Source organism: Myxine glutinosa, chromosome 8 (assembly GCF_964187855.1).
Source record: "Myxine glutinosa chromosome 8, kmMyxGlut1.1, whole genome shotgun sequence".
NCBI classification, from domain to species: domain Eukaryota; kingdom Metazoa; phylum Chordata; class Myxini; order Myxiniformes; family Myxinidae; genus Myxine; species Myxine glutinosa.
In genome coordinates, this window is record NC_136268.1 from 70,999,443 (window position 1) to 71,017,144 (window position 17,702).

The 17,702-nt window shown below is 43.4% G+C and overlaps 1 protein-coding gene across 1 annotated transcript in view; it reads right to left on the bottom strand.

Moving 5' to 3' along the window:
* The window catches only part of LOC137433134 (laminin subunit alpha-2), a 469,485-nt gene that overhangs the window by 41,599 nt on the left and 410,184 nt on the right, over window positions 1-17,702 (bottom strand). Inside the window, exons 49-51 of the mRNA XM_078783389.1 lie at window positions 14,450-14,574; window positions 9,233-9,395; window positions 262-406 (exon numbers count right to left, since the gene is read on the bottom strand). Coding sequence (XP_078639515.1) covers window positions 262-406; window positions 9,233-9,395; window positions 14,450-14,574 — 433 coding nt within the window. The remainder of the gene's footprint in view (window positions 1-261; window positions 407-9,232; window positions 9,396-14,449; window positions 14,575-17,702) is intronic.

Sequence of the window (17,702 nt, forward strand, 5' to 3'; positions counted from 1 at the left end):
GTCAGTCATGTACATTTAATAACCCCTTCCCCCACTCCTGGCCTCCTGTGAGGGTGGGTAGATGCATTTATGGCTAGTACACATGACATAAGTCCATTAACCACTGATCCCTGCTGGAAGAATGGGATATCGGTGGTGAAGAAATGACGACAGACATGGCACAATGCAAGTGATTCATTGAAATCATATATCGCTCTCAGAGGGAGCGGGTATTACTCGTTTGATGGAATAAAATAAACACGAAATGAAAAAATAGCATACCCTTTCTTCCTTTTCTGATAAACCTCAGGGCCTTCCAAAGTCCATCGTTGGAACGTTTGTCAGTGCTGACAACTCCCACACCACTTCCAAGATCGTACAGCACCTGAACTCGGCCATCTTTTAGCTGAACCGCAATAAAATCTTTCTGCAAATGTCAAAACGAATGTGACAAATCAAACTAATACAAGCTTGTTTTTAAAAACTGTGAATTCATTTTATAAACTACTTTTATAGAGCTGGATTGTAAGGTCTTATCTGAAATATGGTATGCTTCCCAATGTATTACTCCCAGCTGGCACAGTCCCCGGAAGCAGATTTTTGTCAGATCTGATTCCTGAAAGTATCAAAAATTCAAAAATAAACTAGAACGGCACTCAGTAGAGAGTATACCTCTGCCTGGTTGGCCATATCACTCAATCGTGAAGAATCACTTAAATAATTCTTCTATCTGGATCTGGATCCGGATCTTCACCAAAATTTAATCGATTCTTCCTCGTCACATACACAACCTGTCCAACAAGTTTCGTCCAAATCCGTCCATAACCTTTTGAGACATCCTGCTATGTATCGTTTTGGCCCTATCTCCCAATGGTGAAGAATCACTTAAAAATTTAATAATTCTCATTTCCGAATCCATATTCAGATCTTCATCAAAATCGAATCGACTCGTCCTTGTCAGACACCCAACCAGTCCACCAAGTTTCGTCCAAATCCGTCCACAACTTTTTGAGATATCCTGCTATGTATCGTCTTTGGCCCTATCTCCCAATGGTGACGAATCACTTAAAAATTAAATAATTCTCATTTCCGAATCCATATTCAGATCTTCATCAAAATCGAATCGATTCGTCCTTGTCAGACACCTGACCAGTCCACCAAGTTTGTCCAAATCCGTCCACAACTTTTTGAGATATCCTGCTATGTATCGTTTTGGCCTGAACTCCCAATGGTGAAGTATCACTTAAAAAATTCTTGTAGCCGGATCCGAATCCGGATCTTCACCAAAATCTAATCATTTCGTCCTTGTCACATACGCAACATCTCTGCCAAATTTCGTCCGAATCCGTCAACAACGTTTCGAGATATTTTGTTCACAAACAAACAAACAAACGGACGGACAAACGGACAAACAGACAGGGGTGAAAACATAACCTCCATCCACCTTTGGTGGTGGATGTAACAATTGGGAAATTGCCATGTAAATTATTCTGTGACTTGAATGAAAGAAAAACTGTGGAAAGACTTCCCATCCAACTTGACAGAGCTTGAGCAAATCTGCAAGGAAGAATGGGAGAAACTTCCCAAATCCGGATGTGCAAAGCTGATACAGACACCCAAGAAGACTCGAAGCTGTAATCGCTGCGCTACTACAAAGTGGTGACTAAGAGGGTTGAATACTTCGATAAATTAGATATTTCTTTTTTTCATTTTTAATTATTTTGTAAACTTTATTTTTTTTAAATCCACTTTTACATTATGGGGTATTATGTGTAGATCAGTAAGCCTGTTGTTGGCTTAGCGGTTAGGGTGCTGGCTTGGGATCCTAGGATCCTGGGTTCGAATCCTGATCAATCGCTGAATTAACGCTAGGGTGGTTGACTCAGCCTGTCATCCTTCCGAGGTCAGCAAATTGAGCACCAGTTCACTGGTAATTGCCTGTGTGTCGCAAGAGGCGACTAACAGGGTTGGCGGCAGGAAGGGCATCCGGCCATAAAACATTGCTTCAAAAAGGGGACCACGGTGCATGGAAAAGGCCAACCCCTGCTCTGTGGGGAAAAATGGCCTCTAAAGGTGGTCTCATGTGTAGATCAGTGACAAAAAAATCTTGATTTCATCAATTTTAAATTCAGGATGTAACACAACAAAATGTGAAAAAAGTCAAGGGGTGTGAATACTTTCTGAAGGCATTGTACATGATATACTGAGAGATTAAATTCAGGCAGTGTTGAACCCAATTCAGGCCAAATGTCGTCCTCCTGAATCAAAGCTTTTTGTATAACCTTGTACCACTCAACAACTTGTTTGCGTTGTGTCGGGCATTTTCTTTGTGTTCTCCTTTCATCCTCCGTCAGTCTGTAAACGTCTAGCCCTTCGCCATTTCATTCCTCACGGAGTCTCAACTTTCCCAAAAGTAAAAAAAGCAAACTCACAGGTATTTTCCATTTGTTCCCACTTTCTCCTCTAACACCCTTAAGGCATTTGGTCTTCACACTTGGCAAGGGGAATTAAAAACCTCCACTTAGAAGTAGAATGGAGATGGATTAAAACTTCATAACAAGCTCTCCGAAGAGCTGAGTTTGATATAGAAAGGTAATAAGACCTGACTTAAATTACCTTTAGGGGTCATGACATTGTGGAGCATGTTGGATATGATGGGTTGAGCAAAGCCGGATGTCTCTGCTGTTAAACATTCCACACTATTTTGCAAGGGCAGACCTTTGGGCCTGTCCATATTCCCTGTAATGGTTCAGTCTAAGGGTTGACCTTCCTTCATCAGAACCTTCCCTGGTATATAAATGTTGTAGTAAACTGATGAGACCTGTGAATACAAAACAACAACAACAGGCATTTTAAGGCCATTTTCCTTGCAAGAGCAGGGGTTAGCCTTGCGGTCCCCATGACAATCTTCTCCATTTTGCCCTTTTTCTGCATCTCCCCTTGTTAACCCCCTTGCCCGCATTTCTTCTTCGACCAACTTTAGCCAAGTCTTTCTCAGTCTTCCCCGTCCTCTGCTTCCTTCTGCATTCATTTCCATCACTCTTCTCAACCAGTCACTTTCATCCTTCCTCAACACATGACCAAACCATCTCAAACTGTTTCTCTTCACAGCATCCATCACAGGCTCTATTCCCATCATCTTTCGCAATTCATCATTTGTCTTCCTCTCTCTATCAACGATACTCCACACATCCACCGAACCATTCGCATTTCCACCCTTTCCAGCCTTCGTTGCTGCTCTACGTTCATTACCCATGTCTCGCTCCCATAAATCATAACACTTCTCACACATGCAGCATACACCTTTCCCTTCAGCTTCAAAGACACTCCCCGCCTCGTCAGCACGCCACTCAGTTCCCGAAACTTCTTCCATGCACATCTCACTCCAGCAACCGTTGCCGAGTCTGATCCACCTTCTCCATTCAGCATGTCTCCAAGGTAACAAAATGTTTTCACACCTTCCAGCTTCACGCCGTCTCCAAGATCCAACTCAACATTTCCTCCATCTGCAGCTCCCTCTGTGCACACCTTACACTTGAATGTAGCTGCCACATTGGTTAATGATCCTCTCAAACCACTACATTTTTGATGAACCCACTCAGCACACATTGTACATTGAATGGAATTCACTCCGACACCCTTCCTGCACCCAGCACACGGCCACTTCCCAGTTCTCTCCAACTCACCACATACTTTACCACTTGATAATCCCATGTCACCTTCGTTTTTCCGATATTCACCTTCAGACCTTTTGTCTCCATACATTTCTTCCACTAGTTCATTTTCTCCTTCAGTCCATCCATACTTTCTGCAATCAACACCAGATCATCTGCATACAACAACTCCCACGGTAAACCCTCCTTTACGTTCCGAGCCAGCACCTCCATCACAGCTACAAATAGTATTGGACTTAGTACCGACCCTTGATGCACTCCCACCTTCACCTCAAACTCACCACTGTTCCTATCCTTCGTCCTTGCAGCTGTGGTAATTCTTTTGTAAAGACTCTTTTGTATATTGCCATCACTACTCTGATTAACCATTCCTCCACTCCTAACTTCCTCAATGCCCATGTCACTATTTCACGTGGAACCCTATCAAATGCTTTCTCCAGATCAACAAACCCAAGAAACAACTTCTTCCTCATGTACTTCTCCTGCAACTGCCTCACAATAAAAAGCGCGTCTGTCGTTCCTCTTCCTGGCATATATCCAAACTGCATTTCATCAATCTTCACCTTCTTCCTTATCCTTCTCTCCCACACCCTTTCCAATACCTTCATTCCATGCTCCAATAACTTTATCGCTCAATACGAGCCACAGTCCAGAGGGTCACCTTGCCCCTTGTATAGCGGGACCAGGGTACTCAGTTCCCAATCCACTGGAATACGGCCTTCTTTCACCACCAGATTGCAGATCTCTGTCATTCTCTTCACACCCTAATTTCCCGCTGCCTTCAACATATCTCCCACAACTCCCGTTTTTCTACTCTTCATTGCTTTTATCGCTTCCTCAACTTCCTTCTCAGTTATCTTCTCTACCGGTCCTAAAACTGGCTTACTCTCCATGTTGCCATCCCATTCATTCTCTGCATTCAACAGTATTTCCATATACAGTCACGTGAAAAATTAAGTACACCCCATGTAAAGTTTTGACATTTTCAACATATTTCAACATACAGCTATTTGATCTTCATTTCAATAATATTGACAGATAAAGGTGATATAATATAACAAATATCATGAAACATTTACATTTTGTAGTCCATTGTATAATTTAAATAAACACAAATGCAAATTTCACATGTGGAAAAAGTAAGTGCACCCTTGGCTCTAATAGGTGGTATTTCCCCCTTTGGCAGAAACAACCTCAAGTAGGCGTTTCTTATAACTGTCTACCAGTCTCTGACATCGACTGGGAGAAATTTTTCCGCACTCCTCCATGCAAAATTCTTTCAGCTGTGCGATGTTTGAGTGGTTTCTTGCATGCACAGCTCGTTTCAAATCCCCCCACAACATCTCGATGGGATTTAGATCCGGGCTTTGACTTGGCCATTCCAGAACCCTCCATTTCTTTCTTTTCAGCCATTCCTTTGTGGATTTACTGGTATGTTTAGGGTCATTGTCATGTTGCAAGGTCCACCTTCGGTTGAGCTTCAACTTTCCGACAGATGGCCTCACATTATCCTCAAGCACCCTCTGGTACAATGAAGAATTCATAGTGCATTCTATGATGGTGAGCTGCCCAGGCCTTGATGCAGCAAAGCTGCCCCAAACCATAATATTTCCACCACCATGCTTTACAGTTGGTATCAGGTTCTTGTGGTCAAATGCTGTCTTTGGTTTTCGCCAAACATGTCTTCTGGTACTGTGGCCAAATAGCTCTGCCTTTGACTCATCTGTTCAGAGCACATTGTTCCAGAAGTGCTGGACTTTGCCTCGGTGTTCATTGGCAAACTGTAGTCTTGCCCTGATGTTCTTTCTGGACAGCAAAGGTTTCCTCCTGGCACACCTCCCATGGAGATCAAATTTGTGCAGCCTCTTTCTTATGGTACACTCGTGCACTTTGACATCAACAGTGGCAAGAGCTACCTGTAGGTCCCATGATGACATTCTGGGGTTCTTAGAGACTTCTTTCAGCATCTTGCGGTCTGCTCTCGGGCTGAACTTGCAGGGGCGGCCTGGCCTGAACAAGTGGCAGTTGTTTGGAATCTTCTCCACTTGTAGATGATCTTCCGGACAGTCAAATGATTAATTTCAAATTGTTTGGAGATCTTTTTAAATCCCTTCCCAGACTCGTAGGCATCTATAACCTTCTTTCTGAAGGCCTCAGAGAGCTCTTTTGATCTAGGCATGGTGACGCCGCACACTTCAACAACAAAGAGCAAACCAAACTAAATGTCTGAGGTTTAAATAAGACAGGTTCCTCCAAGATCCTCTCGAACAATGTTCTAATCATTTGCACCTGAGCTGGTGCACCTGATTCGAATTTTAGGTATTTGAAGTAGTGATAAATGTAGGGGTGTACTTACTTTTCCACATGTGAAATTTGCATTTATGTTTATTTAAATTATACAATGGACGACAAAATGTAAATGTTTCATGATATTTGTTATATTATATCACCTTTATCTATAAATATTGTTGAAATGAAGATCAAATAGCTGTATGTTGAAATATGTTGAAAAAGTCAAAACTTTACATGGGGTGTACTTACTTTTTCACGTGACTGTATCTCTTCCATCTTCCTTTAATTCCATCTGGGTCCACAATGATTTGTCCCACTTCATCCTTCAAGCAACTCACCCCCATCACATCACACCTCTCTTTCGCTATCTGCTTTGCAATCCTGAATACCGCTCTCTGACCCTCTTCCAAATCCAAGCGTTCTCCGAACATTTTCCTACATGTCTCCTGCGCCTTTTCTACCTCTTTCTTTGCAGCCTTCTTGGCTGCCTTATAACTTTCATGCTCTGCTTTTTCTGCTCCCGTACCCTTCGCCTTCTGCCACTCCTTGAACTTCTTCCTATTCTCGTCAATCTTCTTTCCAACTTCATCATCTCACCACCATGTTTCCGAGTGCCTCGGTGGTCCTTTTGTCCATCCACATACCTCACCAACGGCTCCAACAGACTATCTTTCATTGACATCCAACCACTTTCAAGCTCAACCACATCATCCTCTACCCTACTCAGACTCTCTTTTAATGCCTCCCTCACTGTCACCTCTTTCAACCTCAACACCTTCATTCTCGGTTGTTACTTCACCCGCCGAGCTCTCCTCGCACCTTTCACCCTTATGTCGCAGACAACCAAGTCTTGCTGTGAAACAGCCTCCTCCCCCGGGATCACCTTTGTGTCCTGGAGGTGCCCCCTATCTCACCTTCGCACCAGCAGGAAGTCAACGGTTGTCGTCGACCCACCTGACGTGTATGTAACAAGCTTATTATCCTCTTTCTTGAACTGAGTATTACAAATCAACAAATCAGCTCCATCAGCAAACTCCAAAATCCTTTCACCTTCTCCATTTCTCACACCATATCCGTAACCCCCATGAACTCCCTCAAAACCGTCCATACTCCTTCCGACAAGTCCATTTAGGTCTCCTCCTACCACAACAACTTCCTTATCTTTCACATTTTCCATCAGCTTCTCTATAGCACACCAGAACGTGTCCTTCTCCTCATCGCTCCGACCAACCTGCGGAGCATATCCCGAGATGACGTTCACCAAGAGCTTTCCAATCATCATTTTCACCATCATCAACCTTTCACTCACTCTCGTCACACTCACCACACTGTCTACAAACTCCTCAGAAAACAGGACACCAACACCATTCACGCCCTCCGGGCACTCTTGCCACACAAACTTGTATTTCTGTCCCTGCCTACCCTTCACTATTCTCACACCACTTCCCTTCCATCTCGTCTCCTGCTCACAACATCTGTCCACTCTTCTTCTGACCAATACTTCCACCACTTCTCCTGATCTCCCTGTCATTGTCCCTACATTCCATGTCGCAAACCTCAGAAACCGATCTCCACTTCTGGCATCAGACGTTTCGTCGTCATAAATGGAGTGATTTCGACCCTTACTTCGATCGGGTTCCCCACCTTGAGTTTTGACGAGAGGGAGTGGGGTCCTGCACGGGGTACTTCGGGCGCCCATTTGTAGTTGTAATTGTCATGGTTCTCTTTTTGAGGCAATGTTTTATGGCCGGATGCCCTTCCTGACGCCAACCCTTTTAGTCGCCTCTTCCGACATGCAGGGATACAGTGTACCTATTCTAAACCGGGGTACACACTGGATACACACCTGTGAATATTCATCCTAAAACAAGAAATGTGATCCAACTCCTGATTTGTGAAATCTAAACATTAGATTAAATTGGTAAAATGTCAAAATTTTAGTTTAACGTATGTGAGTGTTTTGGAGGCAAATAATGAGTGATTTTTACAATTTGATTGAGCTATCAAAAGCGTTAGGAGAATTACCGATGAGTTGTGTTCACTTTGCCTATCTTATAGACAAGTTTAACCAAAACATTTTAACACTTTATATCTCCTAGCAAGTTGCCCGTGCCGGCACGAGGTTCTAAACGGGGTAGGAATGGAGACGGCAAAAATGCAAATGGCGTCTTCTGTCATCGAGCCGGCAAGCCGGGAGTAACAATTCACAATTTTTGCCACATCTGATGTAATTTAAATGCTCTAACGGTGGCAGGGTTCTCCATTTGAAACTGTTTGTTCGATATATATGGCTTTTTGAAGCCTAGGTTCCATAATAAAAATTTGCATCAGTGTCAGAGCCAGTGACTAATTGCAAATTAATTGCAAAAGATTGCAAAACTTGCAAATTGCAAAGGAGGATTATTTAAGTAAAATTTTGGACACTTATAAAATGGTCAAATATCTGGTTGTATTCAGATTCGGATGTCCTGACTGCATAACTAGAATGAATGAATGATCGTTTTAAGGCCATTTTCCCTGCTACAGCGGGGGTTAGCCTTGCGGGCCCAATGACAATCATGGTTCCCTGTTTGAGGCAATGTTTTTATGACCGGATGCCCTTCCTGACGCCAACCCTTAGTCACCTCTTACGATGCGCAGGGATACGGTGTTCCTATTCTAAATCGGGGTACACACCGGGATCATTCATCCCAGCAAGTTGGTATTCAATTTGCCGACCTCGGAAGGATGACAGGCTGAGTCAACCCCCCTGGTGTTAATTCAGCGATCGACCGGGATTCGAACCCAGGATCCTAGGATCCCAAGCCGGCACCCTAACCGCTTAGCCAACACCAGGCTCCTGACTGCATAAATAAGATCAGCAAAATGTGAAACTTTCACTTCCAACTTAGACACGAGTTAAGCAACTCAGTATTGACAATATGTGATGTTTCCATGCATGTTATGCCACCTGGTAAAGCTGATTGCATTGCCACGTATCACAATGACCTCTACATTTTTTGGATTTAACCTGTTGCTTAAGGTTCATTATTTAGGGAAAGCTCATTCGGGCATTGAGAGTTATAAACTGGGAAAGTTCCGAACAAGACAGAGACCCATGCTGATACACATATAATGCTCCAGCCAAACATAGAACCTTCACTAACTGATGAGAAAGAAGTCATGAAAATGCATTGTTTCAAATTACATTTGGATTTGGGAACATTCTGCACAATGTCTGATTTGCAATCTTTAAACGATAATTTCCATCAAACAGTAATGATGTAGAGCCATTGCGAACCGTTTACCATATCATTGGTGGCACTGTAAAGAATGATGGCATCGGACGAGAAGGTTCGGAAGCGAAATGAAATGATGGTGATGTTGACGTGCCAGCGTTTTGGTCGGCTGCTCGTTGCATATCCCTCTCCATCAAACTGGACTGTTCCTTCATCCTCCTTCGGTTGGGGACTTTAGAAGGTTTTTAAAGATTAGTAGCACTCAAGGCAAAAACTAAACAGGAAATTTGAATTATTCAACATTGCCTACTCTCAAGTCTTGAAGCAACTTGGAAAAAAAAAATCATCCTGCTTACTATAGAGTAGACGGATTTCTGAGAAATGTGAATGTCAGGTGCATTTTTGGGTAAAAGTTGGGAACCACACTTTTTAACATAATTAGGGTATGCTGAATTCGATTAACCCGGTTCCCAAGCCGAATTTGGAGTTTTTGACCTTCTAATTAGCATAAACAAAATGGCCGCCAAATTGCCATTTTTGGACAATTTATTTGAACAAGTATTTATATATCATGTATATACATGCAGCTTTTTTACTTTAACTTTACAACTTTTACCCCAAAATGCACCTAGAAGCTTATACATGGCCTTTTTCATAAATCGGTCTAGTCTACTAACAGTATTGGGCTGGCAGCAAAGCCAAGAGGTATGTACACTCACCTATAAGCTGCATAGCCTGGGTTTGAATCTAGACCCAGGTATAAACTGTCATCCTGATGTTTTGCAGACAGGGCGATTCATCAATGTGTGTACACTGTCCTTCCGATGAATGTTAAACTGGACGTCCTGTCTGCCAGCATTAGTTGCAGGATGTTAAAAACCCCAGTGTCCTTTGCAAATAATAGGTGAGTTATCCTACAGAGGGCACCATATCAGTGGCGCAGCCGCACACCTGCGAAAACCGATGCTTTAACCTGCAGCGAAGTGCTGCATATGAACGATGACGCCTAACACCATCTATATGGTGTTATATGATGGTAACACCATCATCACATCAGTTTGTGTGTGTGTGTGTAATGTTACCGATAGACTCCTAAACGTAGAGGCTTACGTGCTTGATATTTGACATAGACATGGCCATTGAGCGTGGGACGAACATGGCCGAACTCAAAATATTTGACGATCCATATTTTTTATTCATATTTACCTCAGCGCATTTCAGCGAAGTACCCGCTAATCTCAGCCGGTTCCAGAGCAGCTCGCTGATTCGCTCAGAGCGATCACGTGATGTTCCATTCCCGCCGCCAGACTGATTCACTCAGAGCGATCACGTGATGTTCCATCCCGTCACACGTCACTTCACCTTTTATGCGATCGTGTTTTGTATCGATTTTGTGCGATATGAATTAAATGTCTTTGAAACAGCTGTGAAACGTCTTTCCACAACCCTTCCGTAACCGATTGGAGCAGTTTCTTGCCGCACAAAACGAGATCCGCGAAGCGAGTTGGTCGAGTCGTGCTGACCAAGATGGCGACACGGCGGCTTCACTTTTCACGGAGTATGAGCGTTCTATATATTTTCAATTCAGTGCGCCTGTGATTTGTGGCATAGACATGACCATTGGGCCTTCACGGTGTAATTTATGCGAGGCTTTTGTCCGAGTGAGCTTGAGTCGAGAGGGCGAATGTACGGGTTGGGAATGTACGGGTCTCCCTTCCCCCGCCCGGCAACGCCAGTACTGGAGGACGTCACAGGATCGGTGAGTCTCCAAAATCCGCTTCGTGCTGTTGCGAATATGCAGGACTATGTCCGATTGTTGTGCTGCTCTCCGACCATGAGAACTGCAACGTCATTGTTGACTGGCCATCCCCTTCCCTCCCCCTTCCCCCTCCATCCCCCCTTCCCTTCCCCCTCCACCCTACCCCTCCCCCTCCATTTCCCCCTCCCCCTCCCTTTTCCCCCTCCCCCTCCCTTTCCCCCGCCCCTCCCCATCCCTTTCCCCCTCCCCCTTCCCCTCCACCCTACCCCCTCCCCTTCTCCCCTCCCCCTCCCTTTTCCCCCCTCCCCTCCCCCACCCTTCTCCCCTCCCCCCCTCTTCTCCCCTCCCCCCCCCATTCCCCTCCCTTCCCCTCCCCTCCCCCCCCCCACCCAGCAATACCGGGTACTTCTGCCGGTTCCCCCCCTCCCCCTCCCCCTTTCCCCCTGCCTCCTCCCCTCCCCCCTCTCCCCCTTCCCATCCCTCACCCTCCCATCCCTCCCCCTCCCCATCCCCCCCTCTTCTCCCCTCTCCCCCTCCCCCTCCCACTCTTCTCCCCTCCCCCCCGTTCCCCTCCCCTCCCCTCCCCCGCCCGGCAATGCCGGGTACTTCTGCTAGTTTTGAATAAACTCCTTTAGTCCAACTCGAATCTGAATCCCACCTATAAACATAACAATATTGCAAATTAATATCGAATATATCACCATGCCAGGTATATTTGAAATATTTTTCAATTGCAACCCCAGCCCTGTAATCACAAACAATAAGTTGGTGAAAGAATGGGGGCATGATGTCCAAATTTAGGGTGTTATTGCATCATCTTGAAGTGTGCTTACATCAATTAGTCTTTTGGTGTAACAATGGCAGCAATGTGTTTGGCTGTCCTTGATGTTTTGCTGAAGTAGGATGATCATAAGCAGTTCATAATCATGAAAAACAGAGGATGATCATAAGCAGGAAGTTATACTTTTTCAGAAAATGAGAAGCTTGGTCTGAATCTAAAAAAAAGCTAAAAAAAGCATGTCTTGTGAGATTGTGCCCCATTGGGTGTTTGGTGTGTTTGATAGGTCTGGCATTGGTGCATTATATGACAATTGACTCTGAAATTGGCTCACTCAAGATAGTTGGCAAAGGGCTCTGAAATTTGTTAGCAAGAAATGGTGGTATTTCCGAAATTGAACACCAATTTATCTTGGAGTGGAGTGCCAATGGTGGGGAAGCAATACATATCAGGTGGTTACAATGGCAATCGATTGGAAATATAATTTACCAGACTTGTTGGCGTGATGGTTAGAGAGCGCCCGCTCCGAGCCCTTGGCTGGGTCAAACCAAAGACTTTAAAAAAATGATACGTGCTGCTTTCTTGCTTGATATTCCGCATTTAAAAGAATAAGAGCGTGGGCAATCTCCAAAGGTTGTCATCTATGGGGTGGAGGAAATTCCTCCTTAGGAAATGCTGCAGTGAGTGCGGTAGGAAAGACGGCACCATTTTGGGGGCGTCATTGATACCCAGAGTGCCCCCAGCAAGTGGTGGCACTTCCCCCAAGCTCAGTGAATGTGTTTGTCTCATGTTGTGTCTAGTGTATTCGTCTGTATGTCTATGTGTGCGTGGTAGCCAGAGGCGTCGAGAGGGTGGTCAGGTCAGGGTGAGTCGTTGTCTCGGGGCCCGAGCTTCTGTAATTTTTTTTAAACAGTACGGCGAAACCCCTCATCGGCTCATCCTCACTTCCTCATCGTTACATTTAAACCCAGAAGCTGATTTTGCTTTCTTGCCGGAAACAAAACAACCTTTACCGCTGTTTATGGTACAGTTTCAAACTTTACAGAAAATGGTTATTAACCAGAAATGTGCGTTACAAAGAAATGGGTTTGTATCCCCTTTGTCCAAAAAATAATAATAATTAAAAAAACAAAACATTTTCTTGCATATTTTTTGGCCAATCTTGGGGAGAAATAATGCTCAACAATTGATGGTGCGAATTGACTCGATCGGTCCAAACGTCCCGCTATCTCCTTTATTTTCGATCATACGGCTAAATAAAAGTGACCATTTGTTTTTCTCGGTAAAATATTCAGGTAAATGACACGGATAAATAATAAGTTTGTCTTTGTGTGGATTTTATGATATACTGTTTGATGCCGTTTGTCTGGAGCAATCATGACGCTTTGGACAATTGGACTGCACTGTATGTTCCGTACTCTGCAAGATGTACGAGGTCTTACGACTTCAACTTGTATAATATATTTGTTAATACTTTATTTATTTACTTTTCAACACTTGTACTGTGATCTAAAAAGGCTGCTGCTGTGATTTTGCTTTATTTATGAGATTGTTGCGACTCTAATTTAGGATCTACCTCAAAGAAAGTTCCTTAAAAAGTTATAAAAGAGAGGGTGGGGCTGGGCCCCCGCGGTTGGTTAACTCGGGGCTCGTGCTGCCTCTCGACGCCCCTGGTTTTCGCAGCTCCACTACAAGTCTTAGATTCTGCAAAAAAATTTTTTTTAAACTTCTTCTTCTTTAACTGCAACAATTATTCCCACCTTATGGGATTGATTTGAGAGCACAATTCTGGCCCAAGTCTTTCATGAAACCACTGGCCAGGCGAGACATTTGACTGTGGCATGAATTTGTAATTTGCCAGAAACTCGTCTACTCTGAAATACACTGTGGCATATTTAACATCCAACAATGGCCAATGTGGGAAGATGGGGACCACAGCTTATCATCCATCTTAAGGATGGCACACCCATTGATGCATTGCCCTGCATTTGAAGCACCTGGTTGACGGTTTATAGCTATGGCGAGATTCGAACCCACAGTAGACAGTGCAAACATGTGTGCGCATACTGCCAGGCCAACTCACCAGTCTGATAATAAAATATATCCATGTGAAAATATCATCATTGAGATTGAGCTTGAGGTGATAAAAGTCCCAGCAACGTGGTAGTAAATTCGTTTCGCTTGAGCCTTCAGTTTCTTTTCAGCAGTGGGGAATGTCCTATCCTAGGAGCACAGTTAAATCTCGTTCTGCAGTACAGTCTTCTTCTTCTTCTTCTTCTTCTTATTTGTTATGGAGTATAAGACTGAGTGGTACCATCCTTGGCTATGGGAGCGTAGCTGTGCCACAGATGGAATTCCCCCTGTAGGTTAGAGCAGGAATTTGTAATTTGGCCGTGGTGCCGGCGATAGCCTGCCTACTTTTCACAAAAGATACCGTAGTATCTTTAACGTCCACCAACTAATGCTGGCAGATGGGACGTCCAATTTAACGTCCATCCGAAGCACAGCATACCCATTGATGAAACCACCCGCCTGTGAAGCATCAGGATGACTGTCTGTAGCTGGGTCGAAATTCAAACCCAGGCTCGGCAGCTTTGAGGTGAGTGCACATACCTCTATGCCAGTCTGCCAGCCCTGTAGTATAGTGAAAAATCGTTCAAAGTTATCTCATTAGGGAATAATGCAATAGCCTTAGACTGAACTACAAAATAAAATAAGGCATAACGAGCAAAGGAAAGAGCTCATGTACCTGACCACGCAACCTGAGCAATCACCACCAGTCGTTCGGAAATTCCATAATCCAATGGACTTCCCATCGAGGAAAGCTTCTCCCATGCACCCCGTGAACGTAGTTAGCTTTACAACGTCATGTTTCTGCAGGACAAAGCATGTGCCAGAAAGTGTGAATATGAAACAACAATATATTTTGTACATAAACTTCCAGTAAAAAGTGAAAATATATTATGAATATTGCAACCACAACCACAGTCACAAAAAAGATTGTTTATAATTTTTAGCCGCGTCGCAGACGCTGCTCATAGAGTGCCCTCTGCTGTTGTTGTTGTTGCCACTGCTTCTTCTTCTTCTTCTTGTTGTTGTTCTTGCAGAGAAGACAAAACCTCAAAGCTCCACCCATTCTGGGAACCATAGCTCCACCCATTTTGGGAGAGGCTTCATATAAACAAATATCCACCATTTTATTAACTCGCATAGCTTTGAGGCCTGTTTTGTAGGCCCGTGGTGTCTTCCTCTCTCACACAGTTTTCTTTCAAATCAAATTCGATATATCATTTCATTTTTCACAGTCGCTAACATAGTTTTAGACTCGGTTGAAAAAAAACGGGAAGAAAATCCGATGAAAGTTGCCCTTTATAGAACGAAATGAATTCTCAAAGGCCTGTAACTTCAAGTCCATTGAGATATATATATTTTTTAATCGCGGCATGCTCAGTCATACACCGCCCGAAATAACAGACGGGAAAATGCCGAGATATATATATTTTGTTTAAATCGCGGCATGGTCAGTCATACACCGCCCGAAATAACAGACGGGAAAATGCCGAGATATATATATTTTGTTTAAATCGCGGCATGGTCAGTCATACACCGCCCGAAATAACAGACGGGAAAATGCCGAGATATATTAAAAATTCGTCCATTTGATGACAATCGTCACGATGAAATATTTAATTTATACGTCGTCACAATAATGTGGAGAGAGGAGCATAGCTTCGTTCACGTGTCGCCACACACGGGAAATTGCCGAGATATATATTTTTTAAATCGCGGCATGGTCAGTCATACACCGCCTGAAATAACAGACGGGAAAATGCCGAGATATATTAAAAATTCGTCGCCACACACGGGAAATTGCCGAGATATATTTTCACTTTGCACAAAAATAACATCAAGTAATCGAATCAATAGGAATGTCCTGTGCCTATAACATCGACGTTATAGGCACAGCTGCATCTAGGCATTGTGTAACATCGACGCGGCTTTTGTTTTAATTAAAACTTTTTGTACTTGTTTACATATATATTCCAGACTCATGAAAGAGCTTGCACCATACATATAAGCCCCATGCAGGGGTAGTATACAAAGACATAAGTAGCCTTGATTTTTAGGATAGTTAAATGTGTTTACACCCAAATTGATGACGTCGTATGATGCAGTTTTGGGCGGTCGACGGATGCTGATTTGGGGGATGTTGAAAATAACCCTAGCTGTCTCGTTCACGTACCTGCGGGGTCGATTCACGAGTCAACGTACGTAACATCAGTACTTTTACGCGAATTACAAAGGACATTGGTAGAAAATGGAAAAGCACAATGGATATATGGGATTTGAATGTTGCTTACTTGCGTCATGAGCCAAGGGATTGGAACACCAACAGGTAAATTAATTTGAATGTCGTGTATTTTATTTTTAAATTAATGCGAACATGACAAGACTCACTCACATTCACAGGCTGCTTTGCAGATCATACATTAATTGATAACACAAATACAAACATTTGAGTTTTAAATTACTAACTGGCTGTACGGAACTATATAATAGAGATGTTGGTCTGTGTGTGTGTCGCCATTTTTCTCAGAGTTGGCCAAACGGATCTTCGTCAAACTTTCAGTGGTTCATCAGTGAGTGCCTGGGAGTGTTTTAGAGGAAAATAAATAAAATAAAATAAAAATTGTTTTTATACAGGTTCGTTTTTTTGGAGTTAATAAACAAAAACTCGGTCAATAGTGCCTTGGCCTTTTTAAAATTAATGACAGTTATATTCAAGTACATGTTCGCATACATAAATACAAAGCAATGACCAGACATATGAATACAAATAAATCAAAGAATTCCGGAAGTGTACAAAGTTGGTAGTACAGCTTCTTCTTCTTCTTCCTGATCGGCATCACACTTAACTCAGAAACGTGATGAACGCCACATTCACCCACCAGCATATATACGAACCCCCTTCCTCTCTTGCCTCCCCCCTCCCCTCCCCTACCCCCACTACCCCCTCCCTCTCACTCATCCCCCCCGCCCCCTCTCCCCCCTCCCTTCCCCCTCCCTCCTCCTCTTCTCCCCCTTCCCCCACCTCCCCCAATTCCCGCCCTGTCCCCCCCATCTGCCGCCCCTCCCCTCCACTGCCCGGCAACGCCGGGTACTTCTGCTAGTATAATATAAAGTTTGAGCTTTAAATATACTCGTGATTTTTACGGTGTGTAAAGACTGGGAAATATGGTCAATATGATGCAGTTATTGCACCATTTTGAGGCACATGTACAGCGGTGGCCTTTGAGCATGATAATGGGAGTCTGATGCTGGCGTATTCACTCTGATGATAATTCCATCAGCAGTAACATTTTCATCAATGATAGTGGGTCTGGTTAAAAACGAAACGGTGCCGACACAGGTTTAGTGAGTTTGGTTTGGTTTGGCGTTCACGCATCAGCTGATGATCATTATGTGCACCAGTTGATGTAAGGCCTTTGTCAATTGGTTCCATCGATGAGGTGGTTTCCTGGCTACACTGTAATTGAGTGCTATCAGGGAAAAGAGACAAAACGAAACACCAGAAGGTCATTAAATCAAATTATTAAATGCAATTCTTTTGATGGAATAGATAATAAAACAAGAAGGCATTAGGCGGTAGCCTGACAGGTATGACAAAAATCGAATCAAATTGATTGATGAATTGATTAATTGTGTAATTCGAATAAATCAATAGTAATCGTAAAATAATTTTTTTTTTAAAATCAATTGGCTAATAGCATACCTAAACCACCACTGCTTCATCCGAATCTGTAACTTTTTGAAAATTAATTAATTACATAATTAATCGAAAAAATAAATAATTAATCGATTAGTTGATTAATCATCAAATCAAAATTTCTGTTTTGGCAAAAGCACTTGTTCACTACTGTGTCCAAATTTCAGCTTCCTAGCTCAAAGGATGACTGAGATATCGCCCGTACAAATGAGGGAACATTGACCTTTAACCTTGA